The sequence below is a fragment of the Oenanthe melanoleuca genome, chromosome 12, assembly GCF_029582105.1.
Source record: "Oenanthe melanoleuca isolate GR-GAL-2019-014 chromosome 12, OMel1.0, whole genome shotgun sequence".
Lineage (NCBI taxonomy): Eukaryota > Metazoa > Chordata > Aves > Passeriformes > Muscicapidae > Oenanthe > Oenanthe melanoleuca.
This window is the reverse complement of record NC_079346.1, coordinates 8,695,635-8,713,270: the sequence shown is the minus strand read 5'-3', so window position 1 is coordinate 8,713,270 and position 17,636 is coordinate 8,695,635. Positions and strand designations below refer to the sequence as shown.

The following is a 17,636-nucleotide window of genomic DNA, read 5'->3' as shown; positions in this document are numbered from 1 at the left end:
TGTCTGCGCCGCAGGAAGCGCCTCCTGGCAGCAAGGGGGTGTGGGGAGGCCGGCGGGGCCGCACGTGCCGGTGGAGGAATGCGGCGGGGCCGGCCCGGGGCGGGGCGGGGAGCGGCGGCGCTCGGCCATGGGGCGCCCGGTGCTGCTCGCCGCTGCCGCGCTGCTGCTGGTGGTGCTGCTGCTGCCGCCCGGGACCGGGGCCGCCGTGACCCGCCTCCGGGTCTCCGCCAACTTCGTGAGCACCGGGGAAGGGAGGTGGCGGGGGAAGGTGGGGGCGGGCGGTGCCGCGCTCACCGCCGTCTCTTTGCTTGCAGGAGTGCCGGGCCACCGGTGAGTAGCGGCGGGGCAGGGCTGTCAGCGCGGGGCTGCTCCTGCCCGCCGATACCGGCTCCAGGGTGCGTGGGGATCGTGGGGCTTCCCCTGCTCGCGGCTACTGGGTCCTGGAGGATGGGTGGAGGCGGCGCTCCCCGTTTCCGGGGTACCCCGCTTCCGAGGACTCCCGATCCCCGAAACTTCCTGGCCCCTGGGGCTCCCCGCTTCCAAAGACTCCGGATCCCCGGGGCTCTCCTTGTTTCCGAGGAGACCCGATGCTCAGGGATTCCCGCTTCCGAATCACCGAGGCTCCCGGTTTGCCGGGACTCTGAATCCCCGGGGCACCTCCCTTCCGAGTACACCTCCCCGGAGCTCTCCCCCTTCCAAGCGCTCCCGGTCTTCGGGGCTCCTGCTGCCCGCGGGACCCCCGGCGCACTGCTCTCCCCCTACAGCCGACAGGACGCTGAGCCGCCCCCGCTGCCGCCGCCCTTCCCGCCCCGGGCCGCCGCTGGAGCCGCCCGCGCTGTCGCTGAGCCGTGCCCGGCTGTGCCTGCCCGCGCAGCCCTGCCAGCCCTGCCTGCGGGTGCGCCTGGCCCTCCCCACCGCAGGTACGGGCGGGGCTGGCGGGCCCGGGCATTCCCGCGGCAGGGGACACACACCCCGTCCCCCACCCGCGTCAGTGCCCCACGCCTGTTTCTCGCAGAGCTTGGCGGTGTCCGGGGACTGCAGCTCACCTTCCTGGAGCTGAGCTCCAACCGAGCTGGCTGGCTGCAGGTTTGGCAGCGACGCCGGCTGTCGGGCAGCTCCACGGTGAGTCTGCGTTGGACGGTGGAACCGGGGGGCACCGAGGCCCGGAGTACTCCCGGTGACCCCCTGTTCCCTGCAGTGGCAGGTGCAGTTCGACTGCTTCCCGGCAGAGAGAGGGGGCCAAGTCCTTGTCTCCCTTCGCACCATCCCAGATCGGGGCTTGGCCCTAAGCTGCAGCCATATGGTCACCGCTGAGCCACCTGGTGAGACTGAAGGGGGTGGGAGGTGTCCTGGGGGGATGCTGGTACCAGCTGACCCCCTGCGTGCTCTGCAGGGCCTGTCTTCACCCATGCTTGGGTCCCTGAGGTGCGGGCCATTGAGGTGTGGGTGCCCGCGGGTCCTGCCCTCATGGTACGGCTGTGCCACCAGCTGGCCCTGGAGTGTGAGGAGCTGCCCCGGCCCTTCCACCAGCAGGTAACACCTCTGCCCCCCGGCACTCCCATCCCAGACTGGGGGATACAATCCTTGCCATCTGATACTCCCTCCATATTGCAGGTGCTGGTGCAAGGAGGCCACCACATCTCACTGCCGTACGAGTTCCTGGTGCCCTGCCTGTGCATTGAGGTGGGTTGCCCTCCCCTACAGCTCCTACCAGAGCCCCTTCTCTGCTCTCACATGAGGGATGGAGGCGTATCCTGCCCTGACTGTCCTACTCTGCTGCCCCAGGCCTCCTACTCCCACCACGACAGCCCACGGAGCAAACACTGCCCCTTCCGTGACCAGCCAGATGCCTGTGAGTGCCTGGTGCTTGTGGGGAGGGGCGCTGAGTCCCAGATGCCCTTTGGCGTCTCCCCACCCCACTGACGTGGTGCCCCACAGATGGTCCCGAGCTGTGGTCTTCAGTGCGCTTCCACGACTACAGCAGCAAGGACCAGATGGCAATGGTGCTGAATGCCAGCTGCCCCCTGCACCCACGGGCCACCCTCTGCTGGAGAGAGGCAGCAGATGAGGCTGCACCCTGTCACGACATCCCCAATTCCACAGCCAGTGAGGATGAGCAGGTGAGGGCTCCTGATCTTGAGGTGTCACAGTATGTGGGACTGGGACACTGGCTGGGGCATACATTGGATCTCAGGGTCCGTGTAGAGCAGTGACCCCACTGTAGGGGTTGTGTGAGTCAGAGATGGTAACTGTGACACACTCACCATTTGTTACAGGTGTACATACTGGACAAGGTGGATGTGCACCCCCAGCTCTGCTTCCGAGTAAGCCCCTGTGGGTGGGTCAGCACCCATCTTGGAAAGGGCTGGGGGGCTGTGGTGGGTGAGGGCAGCTCAACCTGCCCTTTGTTGATCCCACCTCTCCTCAGTTCTCCTACAAGAACAGCAGCCATGTGGAGTGTCCCCACCAGCCAGGTGAGCCCTATAGGCAGGAGGCAGCCCTAGACTAAGCACAGCCCTGCCCTGGGAGTCCCTTGTGCCCCTCACCCTTTCTGGGCATCCTGCAACCTCCCCTCTCTCTCTGATGGCCGCAGAGACTGCCTGGAATGTCTCAGTGAGTGTCTGGGGGCTCCAGCTGCGCCTGCACCTCACCTCCCGCATCCCTGCAGCCTTCAGTGCAGCCCTGTGCCAGCGCCAGGGTGGGCAGTGTGAACCCGAGGCCCCACTCTACACTGTCACACAGGTGAGTAGGGCAGAGCAGGGGGGGACATGGTGGGGACAGACCCGCATTGACCCTGCCTTATGCTTTGCAGCCAGAGGGCTCTGCTCCCGGGGAGTTGACGCTGCTGCTGCCAGTGCAGGTCCTGGGCAGCTGCGTGCTGGTAAGGTGACCCTTGTGCTGTCATCTGTGCTATGGGGGACCCAGCACAGTCCCCCTCTTACCCGGCCCCTTCCCCAGGTGTGGCGCTCGGATGTGCATTTTGCTCGGAAGCAGCTGCTCTGTCCTGATGGTGAGAGGGGATCCCGGAGGGGACTCAGGGAGCGGTGGAAATGGGAAGACTCTCCCCTTATTGCCCTTCTCCCAGTCTCCCGCAGGCACTTCGGGCTGCTGGGGCTGGTGCTGGCACTAGGACTGGTGGTGACCGTGCTGCTCCTCAACTGCCGTGGTGCCTGGAGGCCAGATAATGGTGAGGACGAGCACTCAAGGGGGCTGCAAGATGGCAAGAGGGGCTGGGGTGCCAGTTCTTGGGCTGCAGGAGGTCCCAGGGTGGTGGATGGCACATGGATGCCAGGGTGTCCCCAGGGGATGCCAATAGGACACAGAGCTGAGCCGTCACTGCCGTCCCCTCCATCCTGCAGGTGTCCCCGGCGGGCGCCCCGTCCTGCTGCTGTACTCGCCAGACTCAGAGGAGCACCTGGGGCTGGTGTGTGCCCTGGCCGAGCGGCTGCGCGCGGGGCTGGGCTGCGACGTGCGCCTGGACCTGTGGGAAGCGGGTGGCTTGGGGCAGGCGGGCGCCCTGCCCTGGCTCTACGCCCAGCGGAGCCGCGTGGGCCGCCAGCGCGGCACTGTCCTTCTCCTCTGGAGCCGCGGCAGTGCCCGGCTCTTTCGTCGGTGGCAGGTCGGGATGGCCGACGGGACCCCCGGAGATGCCCATGACATTTTTGGGGCAGCCATGTCCTGCCTGCATGGGGAGCTGGGAGCGGCGGGCCGCGGCGGCGGCTGGGTCCTGGCGTACTTCAGCCGGCTTTGCAGCCCCCGCGATGTCCCCCGACCCCTCCGGCCCCTGCCCACCTATCGCCTGCCCCGACAGCTGCCCGGGCTGCTGGGTGCCCTGCGGGGCAGCCCCCCCGCCCCTCGCCGCTGCCGTCGGGGCACCGCAGGGGGGCTCCTGCATCGGCTGCTGGAGGTGGGGGCTGGAGAGGGCAGTCCCCCACCCCGGCCCCCCGAGGCACCTTCTGGCACCTGAGTGGCCAGACCGGGCCTGAGCTGGGCATGGCTGCAGGGGGTGCAGGGCTGGGCGCAGCCCCCCGGTGAAGGCAGGGGTTCTGCAGGGCAAGGCAGGGCTCAGGTGAGCGTGTGCCCACTGCAGCAGCAGGAGGGGTACCCATGGGTGCCCCAGGAAGGGGCTGTGGGGGTCCAAGCACGACTGGCTTCAGTCGTGGAGTGTGCTGTCGGGGCCGGAGCGAGCATCCAGCTGGTCATCTGTGGCCAGGAGTGGAGATGCTGTCCCAAGCAGGGGCAGCTTTACTCCCATACAGGGACCTGCTCCAGAGGAGAGCCCATAGAATCCCCATTGGACGCCACAGCCAAGCGAGGGGTTAAGGTGGTGCAGGAACAATCTGCGAGATGAGGAGCTCCCTGCCCTGCCCAGGCGCAGGCGGCTAGAGGTACAGGTGCTGGGCACAGCCCGGCCCTGCTCTTTGCCTCGACATTGCCATCAGGACTTGGTCGGGGTGGAAGCAATAAAGGTGTCATTTCACCCTGCCCTGTTGTCTCTCCGGTGTACCGGGGGGATTTGCTGGCGTCCTGGAGGGTTGGGGGCTGTCCAGTGCTCCTCTGCAGCACGGAGGGGCAGGAGGACGCACCCGGCTGGGCACAGCCTGTCCCGGCACGGCTGCCACACTGTGTCCCAGCGCCGCGGCGGCTGCCTGGGGCCAGCCTGGCACCGTGCCTGTGCCATGGAGCCAGCTCTGTGGGGCCCCAAGCCCTCCCGAGGGTGCCGGGGCACGGAGCCCTCCGCGGTCGGTGCGGGAACAGGAGGCCCCACCCCAGGGCGGCTGCTGACGCCACGCAAGGGCCCGGGTGTCCGGGATCGGAGCAGGAAGCGGGAGCCGGCGGCGGCGGTGGGGCCCTTGGAGCCAGGACAGGGGCTGGTGGGGAGTGGCCAGCGTGGGGCCGGGGCAGCCCAGGGCCCCGGCCCCACCATGCACGCACTGGGGCAGCTCCTGCTGCTGCTGGTGCTGGGGTCGGTGGGTGGCCGTGGGGACCCCCGCGACAGCCTCGCCTGCTCCCAGGTGGGTTGGTGTCACCAGCGCGCTGGCGTCGGGCACCTGGCACCAGCACCGGCCTCACCCCTGCCTCCCCCAGGGCCTCACCTGCCGCCTTTTGGGTAAGTGCCATCCCCATGCCATGGCCGCCACCCCACCCAGGGCACGGGGACTCCGCCCCCATGCTGGCCTCTCTGTCCCCCCAGACACCGATGTGCTGTGCGGGACAGAGCCCCCGGGGCCCAGGCACGGGCTGGCCCTGGCTCGTCTGCGGCTGGAGCCGGCCCTGCGCTGCACCGAGCCCACGGCCTGTGTGCCCTGCCTGGAGGCACGCGTGCGCCTGGCCTTGCCACCTGCCACCAGCGCCGGGTCCCGCCTCTCCGCGCAGCCTGGCCCCTCTGGGACAGAGGATAGCGGTGATGGGTCACTCACAGCGACTGAGGCCACCTTATCCCAGCCCAACGTTACTGGGCTGCTGCTTCTCTCCGGGCACGCGTACGCCTCGTCCCGCTGTGTGGCCGTGGAGGTCTGGGCACGCTTGAGCCCCACGCTGCGTGGCCGAACCGTGGTACGTAGAAGAGGGGCACTGGGGATTGGTGTCTCAACACTGTCAGTCCCTGGGCACTGGCATCAGTGCACTGTGTGCACGGGGGTCTCGTTTTCGTGCCCCAGGAAGGTGGGTGCTGGCGGTGCCGGTGCTTCACCGCAGTGGGGTGGTGGTTTTCCTGCCCAGGGTTGGGTGATCTTCCGGTGCTTCGAGGCGCCGCTGGGCTCTGAACTCCGCATCTCGGCGTTCATGAACTCCCGGGGCCGGCAGAGGCTGAGCCAGCAGCAGCGGGTGCCAGGTAAGCCCCGGCAGGTCCCCTGCAGTGGCCCCAGCCCTTCTGCCCACTGATTCATTGTCCCCACAGACTGTTCGTGGCCCGCAGCACAGGCTGCTGTCCCCCAGTGCCAAGGTAGGTGCTGGCGTCAGCCCACCTCAGTTTGCATCCCCTGGGGGGAGCCAGGCAGTGGATACCAGGCGTGAGAGTGACCCTGGGGGTGCCATCCCTGTGCATTGGTGCTGGGCGGGCAGTGCCAGGAGCTGGGTGACCTGAGCGACCTCTGATACAGTGCCCAGGCTGCAGGTCTCCCCAGGGGAGAAGGAGGTGGTTGTGCAGGTGCAGGGGGCTGCAGTAGGGCACAGCTACACACTCCGGCTCTACCACAACCATAGCCATGGCACCAGTGGGCCAGGGCGTGCAGTGACCATGGTGAGTATGCACCCCATTCCCTGACCCCCACCCTGTCTGTTCTCTGGTCGCTGCCCTCCTCCCCGTTCCCGAGAAGCCGTGTCTGTATTACAGGCAGTGTGTTGGGAGAGGGTCCACTGGGAGTAGATTCTCCTGGGTGACCCTGCTGGTGGCGACTTGCCATGGGGTGACCCACATCTGGTTGCTGGTAGCAGAGCAGTCCCATGAACTATGTCCTGCCCACCGATGAGGTGCTGCCCTGCCTCTGCCTGCAGGTGCGCATCTGACCAGGCACTGCGGGAGTGGCAGGATGCCACTAAAGAGGGGCTCCAAGCTCCATATATCTCCCTCTGGCACCCCAAGGGGGCCAGCCAGGTCACAGTCACAGCATGGCTACTTTTCTTGTCTCTCTCCCCACTCCCAGGTCTGGCCAGAAATCCAAGACCCACTACGGGCCACCCTGTGCCCCTTCTCTCATGGTACCTTCACTCTGAGGCTGGGCTCTGGGGGGCTGGGACACAGGGGGCACCACACGGGGTGATACCCCTCTCCTTGTGCCGCTGTAGATGCTGAGGCCTGGGAGCGCCTGTGGGCACAGAGCCGGCTGGTCCTGCACGTCGAGGGGCAGCTGCTGCTCTGCTCCCTCGCAGCCCCCTGCGACCTCCTGGCTGAGCTGGTGCCCTGCTGGCAGCCAGTGCCCTCCAGGCCCTGCCAACCCCTCCCTGGCCTGCAGCAGCCTGCCAGGGGGCAGGTGAGTGGGGCTCAGCGGGGCTCTGTGCGGCACTGGGGGCTTTGTGAAGAATGGTGGTGACGGTCACGGAGCATCGCTTCCACTCACAGGGACCCCAAGAGTTCGGAGGGCTGCGGCCACACCCGAACCTCTGCGTGCAGGTAGGACACCACTCTGTCCCACAGGCAGCCCCACATCACCCCCAGGCACTAAAAATCCACTCTCTGGGGCAGGTGTGGAGCGGTGGGCAGGTCCGGCTGACCCAGTGCCTGCGGGACCGTGAGTACTGCTGGGGTGGGAGGGTAAGGGCAGCCTATGGGTCCAGCTGAGTGGGAGCCCTCCTTGGCCTCCCCTCGCCACCTAGCCAGCCCCCTGGCACGTTCCTAGGAGCGCTGCCTGGCCGCCCTGATGACCTCCTGCTGCTGGAGCGCGAGGGGAATGCCTCACTGTGTGCCATGGAGCGGGGTGCCTGCACACCCCTTGCCAGCTTCACCAGCACGGTAAAGAGGAAGGGACCCCCATGTCCTGGCAGCAGTGGCACTGGTGGCACAGGGACCCCTGTGTCCGGCACTGGTGGCACTGCTGTCTGACTTGCTGCGTTGTTGCAGGGAGCAGGGCACCCTGGGCTGCTGGAGCAGGATCTGCAGCAGGACGTGGCAGGGGGGCAGTGCCAACAGGTCAGTGTGAGCAGCCAGCGGGCAGTGGGCAGGGACTGGGCAGTGTCTGACATGTCCCTGTGTCCCCCACAGCTGTGGCACCCATCGAACAGCACTGGGATTGTGCTCTGGGCCTGTCCACTGCACAAGTGTGAGTGTTGACAGCCATGGTGGGTGAGAGGAGGGATATTAGGGGGCTGAGGGAGGGGACCCCACTGTGGAGCCACTGGAGACCTTTGTTGGATGCCGAGGGCCCTTGGTGGATGCAGATCCTGCCCTGCAGACCTGCGTACCCACTGGGCACTGATGTGGATGGGGGTGCTACTGGGGGCCGCCTGTCTCCTACTGCTGCTCTTGATGAAGAGGGAGGACATGAAAGGTGAGTGGTGCACTTCTGGGGGCTTGACTGGCCTGGGATCCCTTCTGGGACCTCATTGCCTCTCCTCCCTGCAGGATGGCTGAAATCCCTGAGGGCTGGCTATGGCTCCAAGGGTAAGTGTGGGTTGAGCCTGGGCCTCGGGGGGAGTCCTCTGTCCCAGAGGGGTCAGAGGACAGAGTGAGGGGGTCCCCCACCAGATTAGTTAATGTTTGCCTGTCTGACAGGGTAGGTAGGGGTGTAGGGAAACAAAGAAGAGGGTGAGAGCCCTATGGGGGCTGGGAGGGAGCAGATTGCAACCTGTCTCCCGCCATGTCTGTCCCTTAGGGTAGGTACAGGGTTCGGCAAGGGGACTGGGGGACTCATGTCAATGGTGGTCTCAGCTGCTTCCCATTGTGGATGTTCTTTAGCTTGGGTACAGGGGGTGCTGCAGAACTTGGATGACAGAGGCAGGGGATGGTCTCCCCCATGGTGGGTGCTTCCTAGCATGCCTCACACCATGGGGTGGGTACGGGGTGCCTAGAGGGATGCAGGCACTGATGATCCCCCCCCTCAGGTCCGCTGCAAGGCAGGCGGGCCCTGCTGGTGCACGCAGCAGAGCCGGTGGCAGAGCGGGTGGCGTGTGCCTTGATGGCAGCTCTGCACTCACTGGGACTGACAGTGGTGGCAGCACCGGGGGGTGGCAGCGGGGTGGCAGCTTTGGGGCCACTGCCCTGGCTGCACGCCCAGCACCACCAGGCACTGCGTGACAGTGACACCATCATCCTCCTCCTGTCCCCGGCAGCCGTGGCTGCTGCACACCAGTGGGACACCGGGGGCAGGGCTATGCCAGAGTCCAGGGCCACTGAAAGCAGCCTTGGACCCCGGCACAGCCCTGACCCTGATGATGGCCCCACTGTGGCACCCTGCGAGGTGTTTGCAGCGGCTCTGTCCTGTGCCATGCCAGTGCTGTCGGCAGCCAATGGGCACTACGTGGTGGCCTGGCTGGAAGCCATGGTGCCGGCAGTGCCCCCAGCCCTGCAGGCAGCCCCTGCCTTCGCACTGCCCAGCGAGATGGAGGGGTTCCTGCAGGCACTGGCGGGCCCAGCTCGGCAGAGGGGCCGGTGGCTGGAGCCATACGTGGCGGCAGTGGCCGATGCTCTGCAGCGGGCAGTAGGGGAATAAAGAGATGACAGTGCTTTTGCTGAGTGTGAGTCCAGCTCTGAGTCCAGCAGGGACTGGGATGGGTTGGGAAGGGGTGATGGGGTGGACTCGGATGGCATGGAGAGGGATGATGGGGAGGTATGGGGGGGTGGGGACGGGAGGGGGGCTTGCCTGTTTGGGTCGTGAAGCGGAAGGGGATTTTTTTGGATGGAGGGTGGTGGGGAACTGGGCCAGTTTGGGGTGGTGATGGGGAACTGGATCACTGGGAATGATTGGCAACTGGGACAGTTTGGGGGAAAGTGTAAGAAGAAATTGGAGCAGTTTAGGGTGAGATGAGGGGGAACTAGGCAAGTTTGGATACAGTGAGAGGGAGGTGGACCAGTTTGAGTGGACGGGGGAAGATGAACCGCTCCGGTTTGGCTGGGGATGTGGGGGGGGATGTTTGAGGATCCCGCCCAGACCAGGCTGTGACCGGGGTCACCGACTGCAACCCACCCGCGCTACCCCCGCCCCGGCCTTTGCCCGCGGCCCCTTTAAGGCGTGAGTGGGCGTGGTCCGGGCGGGGCGCGGATTGGCTGGGAGCGGGGGGCGGGGCGGCAGCGGCGCGCGCCCATTGGCGGGGGCGGCGGGCGCTGAGTCAGCGGCGCGGCCCACGTGGTGCGCGCGGGGGGGGCGGGCGGATGGATGGATGATGATGGGGCCGCTGCCGCTCCTGCCGCGGCCGCCCCGACGCAGGGGGCCCGGGCTGGGAGGGACCCTCCTGGGGGCCGCCCTTCTCGGAGGGGTCCTGATGGTGGCTCACGCCGATCCCGATCCCCACCGCGACGGAGCCGAGCCATGCCGAGCCTGCCGCGGCCTCGCCGACAGCTTCATCAGGGTGCGGGGCGGAGGGGCACAAGAATGATGGAGGCGACGGCGAGGGGGCACACGGGGGGGTAATGGCACCGAGGGGTGTGGGGTGACACAGCCGCTGCTTCGGGGGAGAGCTGGGGGCGAGGGGACAGTGACGGGAGGGGCCCACGGGTGGCAGACGTGCGGGACACGGCCTGGAGGTGACAGTGAGCAGGGACGAAGGGAGTCCTGTGGCTGGGGTACCCAGAGGTATCACAGGCCCAGGGGGTAAGGGTGGTGACAGGGCCCGGTAGAGGAGTGGCTTTGGGGGGGACAGTGTAGGCACTCCTACAGCATTCCCAGGGGCACAGTGACTGGGCTCTGGGGAGGGGAGAGGGTGGCACGTCCCTGGAGGTGATGTGTCTCGTGGAACTCTATGGGTAGAGGGGTTGTTGGAAGGGTCCTATGCCTGCACTGCTACTCCCCCATGCATCCAGGGCCTGGAGCGGACAGAGCATGAGGGCTTTGGTGGGGGTAACACAGCCTGGGAGGAGGAGAAACTGTCCAAGTACCAGCACAGGTAAGTGATCCCAATGAGAGGCTGAGGGAGCCCAGCTGCTCCAGAAGTCATATCCCGCACTGGCTCGTGTCCCTGCAGTGAGACCCGTCTGCTGGAGGTGCTGGAGGGTGTTTGTGCTCCCTCGGACTTCACCTGCCACCAACTGCTGGAGCGGAGTGAGGAGCACGTGGAGCAGTGGTGGTTCCATGAGTGAGTCTGGGGACAGGGACATGGGGATGGCAAGGGCCACAGGGCGATGCCAGGGGGCTGAGTGCTGTATCTCCCCCTCCCCAGGCGGCAGCAGCACCCTGACTTTTTCCAGTGGCTGTGTGTGGACAGGCTGATGCTTTGCTGCCCACCCGGCACCTATGGCCCGGACTGCCGGTGTGAGTAGCTGTGGGATGAACAGGGTGCTGGCAGGGCTGGGGGGGCCCCCTGGCTGCTGCCCCCCGCCCCGGCTGCCAGCCGGCTGGTCTCTTCTTGTGCAGCCTGTGCCGGCGGGCCCCGGCAGCCCTGCAGTGGCAACGGGCAGTGCGATGGTGACGGCACACGCCGCGGCACCGGCCTCTGCGTCTGCAGCCCGGGCTATGGCGGCCCCTTCTGTGCCGAGTGCGGAGACGGCTACTATGAGGCCTCGCGGAACAAGAGCCACCTCGTGTGTGCTGGTAGGTGGGGGCTCTGCTGGTGCTGCCCAGGCACTGGGTACAGGCAGCTCCCTGCTGCCTGTGTCCACGTTGCCCTTCCTGCCGGCAGAGTGCTACCAGGCATGCGGGCGCTGCACAGGGCCTGAGGACTCCAGCTGCCTTCGCTGCAAGAGGGGCTGGGTGCTGCATGAGCACCGCTGCATCGGTGAGTGAAGGCCAGAGATGAGCTTGGGGCTGTGGGGGCTTCGTCCCTTGAGCTCAGCGGGACGGTCCCCATCTCTCCTGCAGACATAGATGAGTGTGGCACAGAGATGGCACATTGCCGAGCCAACCAGTACTGCGTCAACACAGAGGGCTCCTACGAGTGCCGAGGTCAGGGGGAGCTGGGGGGTTTTAGTGCAGCTGGCTCTTCCCTGCTTGGGGTCAACCCTGGCTGGGCTGGGAAGGAGCTCCAGCACCAACTCTGGCTCTTTTCCGTGAGGCAGACTGCTCCACGGCTTGCATCGGCTGCATGGGTGCCGGGCCAGCTCGCTGCAAGAAATGCAACAAGGGCTACTGGCGGGACGGAGCCAAGTGCCTAGGTGAGTGCCTCCCATGGACTGGGGGCCATACTGTCTCCTTTTCACTGCTCAAGCCCTGCCTGAGCCCTGCCTCACCCCCCCAGACGTGGATGAGTGTGCCAGTGCCGAGGAGCCAGTGTGCACAGGGGTGCAGGAGGTGTGTGAGAACACAGAGGGCAGCTACCGCTGTGTCTGTGCCCAAGGCCACATCCGCCGAGACGGGCAGTGCGTTGAGGACAAGCCCCCTGGTATGGCCTAATACAGTACAGGGGGACGTGGGCTTTGGGCAGGGGATGTGGACATAGTGGGGGCCTCTCGCTGGTCAGCTGTGCCCTCCCACGAGTGTTGTCCATGCAGATGCCCCAGAGAAGGGCTTCTTTGATGACGTGACTGATGACGAGGTGGTGGTGCTGCAGCAGATGTTCTTTGGTGTGATGATCTGTGCCCTTGCTACGCTGGCTGCCAAAGGTGACATGGTCTTCACCGCCATCTTCATCGGTGCCGTGGCCGCCATGGCCGGCTACTGGCTCTCTGACCGCAGTGACCGTGTCCTCGATGGCTTCATGAAGGGCAGATAGCTCTGGAGCTGCTGGGCGCAAGCTGAGCGGCAGACTCAGCTTGGGGTGCAGGGCCTCCCCCAAGCAGGGCTGGCTGCCAAGGCCGCATCTTTCATGTGATGCTGTGCCCTGCATGCGTCTCCCAGCCACCCCTTAGCATAGGGTCTTGTTTTCCCTGTCCCTGCAGAATGAGCCAGGAGTATCTGATCCTGAGGGCTCCTACACAGCCCCCTCTGGCTGGAGGGGTGATGCCAGGCAGTGCAGCATCGTGTGGGGGGCACAGCATGCTGTCCCCAGCTCCTTGTGCTCTGGAGGAGAGGCCTGGCATTGTGACAGGTGAGGGGGTGGAGGGGCAGGTGAGGGAGGGAACCTGCTATCTGCCCCCAGGCTGGGGCTCCTGGCCGTGTAGGACTCCCCTCCCATGAGGCCATTCCCTGTGGGAGAGTGGGGGGCTGGGCCCCCCCATGTCCTGAGCTGCCCCCCCATCCCTGGGCAGAGCCCATCTCCCCTCCCAGGCTGGGGGGCCAGGGGCCCCTTGCCACTGGCAGGGTGCTGTGCCAGTGAAGGGGCCCTGCTGGATGCATGAGTGTGGCCATTGCATTTGTCTGTGGTTTGTCCATCGGGGTGTGCCCATCTGTCTGTGTGTCCATATCTCAGGAAATAAAGCTCTGCACACCCACCTGCTGCTGCCCATCACCGCTTTCATATGCCAACAGGACTGTCTCCTCCCAGCATAAACTCTTTATTTCTCTCATTTGGCACAAATGGAATCGCCCCTGCCCGGCCCTACAGAGACGCAGGATCCGCACCCTGCCACTGGGCTCATCGTCCTCCTGCGCCCCCAGTCTCTGCCTGTCCCGGGCTCAGAGCTCGATGGTGTCGCTGGAGAGGCTGCGGGAGTCCCCCGCCTTGCCAAGGGCTGGGAAGGCGCGGGGACCCTCGCGCTCCCAGCCGGGGGCTGCAGCGGGCACCAGGAGAGGGGCCCGACTGGGCGCCTCGTCCAGGGGCAGGCTGTCGGGAGAGGACAGCCCATGGCGCCAGGGGTTCCAGCTGATCTTCAGCGAGCTGCTCTCCAGCGAGCTGGCTGAGGCGGTGACAGTGACAGTGACGGTGCCGGGCGGCTGGCGGGGGCCGGGCAGCTCCGTGAGCGAGCTGCAGCGCACCATGCGCCCCAGGCTGGGGGTCTTGTCAGGGGCTGGGGAGCCGTGCAGGGAGGAGCCGGAGCCGCGGCGGGGCCGGCCGAAGAGGCCGTCGTGCAGGAGGTGGCGGCGGCAGAGCGCCTGGTCGATGCTGCGGCGCAGGTCGATGGGGGACGGCGGGCGGAAGATCAGCTCTCCCAGGGAGGGGGACGAGCCCTGCTCAAAGGCGGCGCAGGAGCGGGCGGCCAGCATGTTGGGGCACTTGGGGCTGAGCCCCGGCATCCCGGTGCCAGCTGCCCAGACCTCGTTGCTGTCCTTCAGAGCTCGCAGGGGCAGCTGCTCCGCCGGGTTGCGGATGAGGTTCTTGGAGATGTCGTTGGCCGGTGTCCGCTCCACACCGCTGCCACCGGTGCTGCCGCCGGCCCAGTCGTAGCAGTTGTTGGGGTATTCGGGTGCTTCAGCTTTGCGGCCGGCGCAGAAGTAGCGCAGTGCCTTGGCCCAGCAGGAGTGGCCGGCAGGGCTGCGGCGGCGGCACCGGCAGCACACGGGCTCGGCGGCGGCCGCCAGCAGCGCCGCGGCCGTGCCCATCTCTCCGATCCGCAGCCAGAGCTGTGCCGCCCAGCCGGGCCGGGAGAAGCGCCCGTGGGGCCCCAGGACCCCTCGCAGCCACACGGCGCTGTAGAGCTGCAGCCCGCAGACCGGCAGCCCCGCCACCGCCGCCACCAGAAGCGCCCGCGCCCCCAGCTGCGGCCCCGACTCCTCGCAGGGCACTCGCAGCAGCCGCCAGCACCCCCAGAGCCCCCCCAGCAGCAGCAGAGCCCCCGCCGCGCAGCCCAGCGCCTGCAGCCCCAGCACGGCGGTGATGCCCAGCCGCGGCGGCAGCAGGTCGGCGGCGCCCATCACCGCGCCCTGCAGGGCAGCGACAGCCCCCAGCGCCGGCAGTCCCCGCAGCCGGGATGGCAGCAGCTGAAACTGGGCCAGGCGCTGCAGCCTCTGGAGCAGGAGGGCGAAGGCGTCGAGCAGCAGGGGGAAAGGGGCTGTGTTGAGCAGCAGCAGGGCCGGGGCGGGCAGGCGGCCCCGCGCTCCGTAGGGATCCAGCAGCAGGAAGGTGGCCCGCAGCAGGCAGGCGGCCAGCAGCAGCCCATGGGCCCCCACAGCGTGGGGAAGGTGTGGGGGCCGCAGGATGGCTGTCCTCGCCAGCCCGGCCAGGCAGCCCAGCGCCAGCAGTAGGAAGACGGCAGCCACTCCATAGATATGGGCCTCCCAGGAGAAGCCCAGCTGGTGCTGCAGCTCAGCCCAGCGCAGCCCGGTCGCGTTGGCCCCCGGCGTTGGGGGAGGACGGCTGGGCTGCGGTGATGATGAATCTCGGGGGACGGGCTGAGGCGTCATCCCTGCCCGTCGCCAAGTGGCCGAGGGGGTCGCAGTGCTGGAGGCTGGGGTCTGCGTCCCTGGCCTGTCTGCAGGTAGGAAGGAGGGGGACGGTCAGGGGGAAATGGGGGGCTTGGTGGCACTCAGCCCACACCTGCACCCCACACTGGGCTGCATCAGCTGTGGCACCCCAGCACTGCAGCGGGGGATGCCTTGTGCTGCCTGGGCTATGCCCACCGGTGTCTCCCGGGGTTCTCTGCCGGACGCGCAGTGCAAGGGGTGGCACATCCCCGGTCACGTCCCCCACCCACTTGGGGAAACCCCCACCCACCGAGCATTTAGCGCTAATCCCTGCGGGCAGGAGTAGATTAGGGCCGTTGTCAGGTGGCAATCCTGATTGAAGGTGTCACTGTGTCCAGGCTGGACAGCCCAAGATAGCTGCTATCGCCTCCCCCCGCCAGTCCCGACGCCCCAGGGATGGGCTCCCACAGCATCTGCAGAACGGATGGGCTTGGACGCAGCCCTGTATCACCTGGGTGCCTTGTCCCGAGCGTCCCCGTGGTGGGATGTGCCGTTGGTTGTGGAGTCGTCTTGGTGACATTTGGGACGCTCATAGGGCCCACGGCGCCCCGGACCTGCTGTGGGGAGCCGACGTCCTCCTCGGGCAGCAGCCCTGCGAGAGAGAGCAGAGCAGGGCACTGACACCTTGCGGGGGTTTGGTCCCCGCCAAGGGTTCCCCCCGCACTGCGCTGGCTCCTACCTCTGCTCGGGGTACCAGGAGTGGCCGTGCTGGAGGCGGGAGGCGGCGCAAAGCCGGTGCTGAGCACAGACCCTGGGACGGGCTGGTGTCCCCGCTGCCCCGCAGTCCCAGGGTCCGTGCGGGGGACTGCATCGCCGGGGTTGGTGGTGGCGTGGCTGAGTGGGGCCCTCCGGGTGCTACGCTGGTGAGACGGGAGCACTCGAGTCCAGGGCTCAGCCAGCTCCCAGGACGGGGCTGTGTGGCGCAGTCGTGGGGCAGAGCTGGGCAGAGCCGGGGAGGGGCTGGGAGACCCTCCCGTGTCCCCCCAGCTGCCCACCAGCTGCGTAGAGCTAGAGCTGGCATGGGGACCCCCGGCTGGCCCCGTGCCTGTGGGATTGGAGACAGGGGCTGTGCCCAGGGCGACTGACTGGCTGCTGGCTGAAGCGAGTTGCGCGTCCTGAGAGAGGCCCGAGGCCAGTGTGTGTCCGTCTGCCGCTGTGTGTCCCTCTGTGCGGGCATCTGCTGTCCTCATCCCCGCCGCCAGCGTGGGGTCCAGGGCAATGGTGGATACGGTTGGCCGAGGGCTGTGGGTGCCGACTGCCTTGGAGACACTCTGCCCGGACAGGGACAGGCCCTGCCCTGCCCAGGGTGGCGCTGGAGAGTCTGCCCCTGTGTCCGTGAGCACCTCAGGGCCCGGAGTCCCCGGTGCAGAGCCGTGAAGCAGGGAGCTGTCCTGGCCTTCAGCCTCGCTCCCTTGCCAGGCAACAAGCGGCTCCTCTGTCACAGCCGGGACTGTGCTGCCATCCCTCCAGACCTCGGTATCAGCGCCTGTCATAGTGGCTTCCATCTCCAGGGGTGCCCTGGTGCCATCCCCCGCCTGCAGCGGCGGGGACCAGTGGACGGGGTCCTTGATCCCCCAGCGCTCACTCCTTGGGGCCCCGGCACCGCTCGGCTCCCCCGATTCCTCCCAGGTGGGAGATGGGCCTGGCCACTGCTGTCCCCAGGCAGGTCTGTGCAAGGGGTCCCCACCTAAAGTCAGCCCTGCCGGCAGCACCTCCTGGGCCTTGGCAGGGACCCCGGTGGCCAGCAGCATTCCCCAAGTGACGAGCTGTGCTGCAGCCATGGTGAGTACCGAGTCGACCCTGTGGGGATGGGGATCTGGTGAGCCGGGATCCACGGCAGCTGCCCAGGTAACTCGTTCAACTGGCCGTGATGCTGCTGTGCCCTTGGCCACCCACTGCCCAGGGAGAGAGACAGTGGCTTGGCTGTCCCTTCCCGGGTAGCCCTGGGCTCTGTTCCCAGCTGTTCCCGTCCCCAGTGGCCCCATTCCCAGTCTTCCCTTTCCCAGTGTCCCCTTGGTGTTCCCCATCCCGGTGTCTCCGGTGTGGGTGATTCTTGGTGCTTAGTGGTCCCGACCCCCCACATCCACGGTGTCCCTTTCCTAGAGCTCCCTCCCTAATGTCCCCTCCCCGGTGCTCAATTCTGGTCGATGTCTGGTTCTCCCGATGTCGCCTCCCCATTTCTCCTCCCAGTGTCCTCGCCTGATGTCCCCGCCGCTGGCGGCCCCGCTCCGCCGCGCACCGTTCACCTTGGCGCGTCCCGGCCGCATCCCGGCGGGGATGCTCGGCCCGGTGCCCCGCGCTGCCGCCGCATACACGGCTCAGACCCGCCGGGCCGGGAACGGGGCCGGGGCCGCCAGGGTGCTGCGGCGGTGGCCCCGCGGCGCGGTGCGGGTTACTGGCGGGGCTGCACTGCGGAGTCGGGCCGCTGCCGGTGGCGGACCACAGCGGGGACGGTGCGGCCGCCGCATCCCGCCGACCCAGCCCGCAGCGCGCTGGGCCGGCTCCGCCGCTCGGTGCCCGGTGCGCGGGCCGCGGTGCCTCCAACCCCCTCCCGCCGCCCGCCGCCCGCCGCAGCACCGACGGCCCCAGTACTGGTGCCCCGGGAGCCGCAGCCCCCCGCGCTGACCTGCCGGTGCCGGTGCCGGTGCGGGCGGGCCGGGCTCTGCGGCGGAGCGGGCGGAGGCGGCAGCGGCAGCCGGTCACGCGCCGCCCCGAGCCGCGGGCACCCGCGCGGGAGCCCGCCCGCACCGGGAGGGGGGGCACGGGGCACGG

The 17,636-nt window shown here is 67.6% G+C and overlaps 4 protein-coding genes across 6 annotated transcripts; 3 read left to right on the top strand and 1 right to left on the bottom strand.

The window, feature by feature from the left end:
- The first annotated feature begins 63 nt into the window (after positions 1-63).
- Positions 64-4,589, top strand: IL17RE (interleukin 17 receptor E). The gene is given in 17 exon segments (XM_056501711.1): positions 64-119; positions 121-235; positions 315-330; positions 765-920; positions 1,016-1,122; positions 1,199-1,322; positions 1,394-1,533; positions 1,615-1,683; positions 1,786-1,852; positions 1,939-2,120; positions 2,277-2,324; positions 2,429-2,474; positions 2,594-2,742; positions 2,813-2,881; positions 2,959-3,010; positions 3,086-3,187; positions 3,360-4,589. Coding segments are annotated over 17 exon segments (2,091 nt in total). The 5' UTR covers positions 64-78; the 3' UTR covers positions 3,968-4,589.
- A 75-nt stretch (positions 4,590-4,664) lies between these two features.
- IL17RC (interleukin 17 receptor C) lies at positions 4,665-9,159 on the top strand. Of its 2 annotated transcripts, none has more exons than XM_056501710.1 (17): positions 4,665-5,015; positions 5,089-5,110; positions 5,195-5,556; positions 5,722-5,833; positions 5,900-5,944; positions 6,102-6,241; positions 6,436-6,495; positions 6,645-6,699; positions 6,787-6,971; positions 7,061-7,111; positions 7,184-7,229; positions 7,338-7,450; positions 7,559-7,627; positions 7,700-7,757; positions 7,890-7,985; positions 8,060-8,098; positions 8,539-9,159. In XM_056501710.1, the coding sequence occupies exons 1-17, from the start codon at positions 4,680-4,682 to the stop codon at positions 9,144-9,146; spliced, it is 2,397 nt and encodes a 798-aa protein (XP_056357685.1). In that variant the 5' UTR covers positions 4,665-4,679; the 3' UTR covers positions 9,147-9,159. The 2 variants fall into 2 exon arrangements, with proteins under 2 accessions (XP_056357685.1, XP_056357684.1); XM_056501709.1 differs by having other exon boundaries at positions 6,433-6,495.
- Positions 9,160-9,777: 618 nt separating this feature from the next.
- On the top strand, positions 9,778-12,955 carry CRELD1 (cysteine rich with EGF like domains 1). Its single transcript, XM_056501302.1, has 10 exons — positions 9,778-10,002; positions 10,454-10,536; positions 10,615-10,725; positions 10,810-10,901; positions 11,004-11,180; positions 11,269-11,364; positions 11,448-11,531; positions 11,645-11,740; positions 11,824-11,967; positions 12,077-12,955. Exons 1-10 carry the CDS (start codon positions 9,814-9,816, stop codon positions 12,295-12,297), a joined length of 1,293 nt encoding a protein of 430 aa, XP_056357277.1. The 5' UTR covers positions 9,778-9,813; the 3' UTR covers positions 12,298-12,955.
- Positions 12,956-13,022: 67 nt separating this feature from the next.
- PRRT3 (proline rich transmembrane protein 3) lies at positions 13,023-17,579 on the bottom strand. Of its 2 annotated transcripts, XM_056501301.1 has the most exons (4): positions 17,491-17,579; positions 15,544-16,664; positions 15,316-15,456; positions 13,023-14,872 (listed from the first exon to the last, which is right to left on the bottom strand). In XM_056501301.1, the coding sequence occupies exons 2-4, from the start codon at positions 16,643-16,645 to the stop codon at positions 13,140-13,142; spliced, it is 2,976 nt and encodes a 991-aa protein (XP_056357276.1). In that variant the 5' UTR covers positions 16,646-16,664; positions 17,491-17,579; the 3' UTR covers positions 13,023-13,139. The 2 variants fall into 2 exon arrangements, with proteins under 2 accessions (XP_056357276.1, XP_056357275.1); XM_056501300.1 differs by lacking the exon at positions 17,491-17,579 and having other exon boundaries at positions 15,544-16,932.
- Between the last annotated feature and the right edge of the window lie 57 nt (positions 17,580-17,636).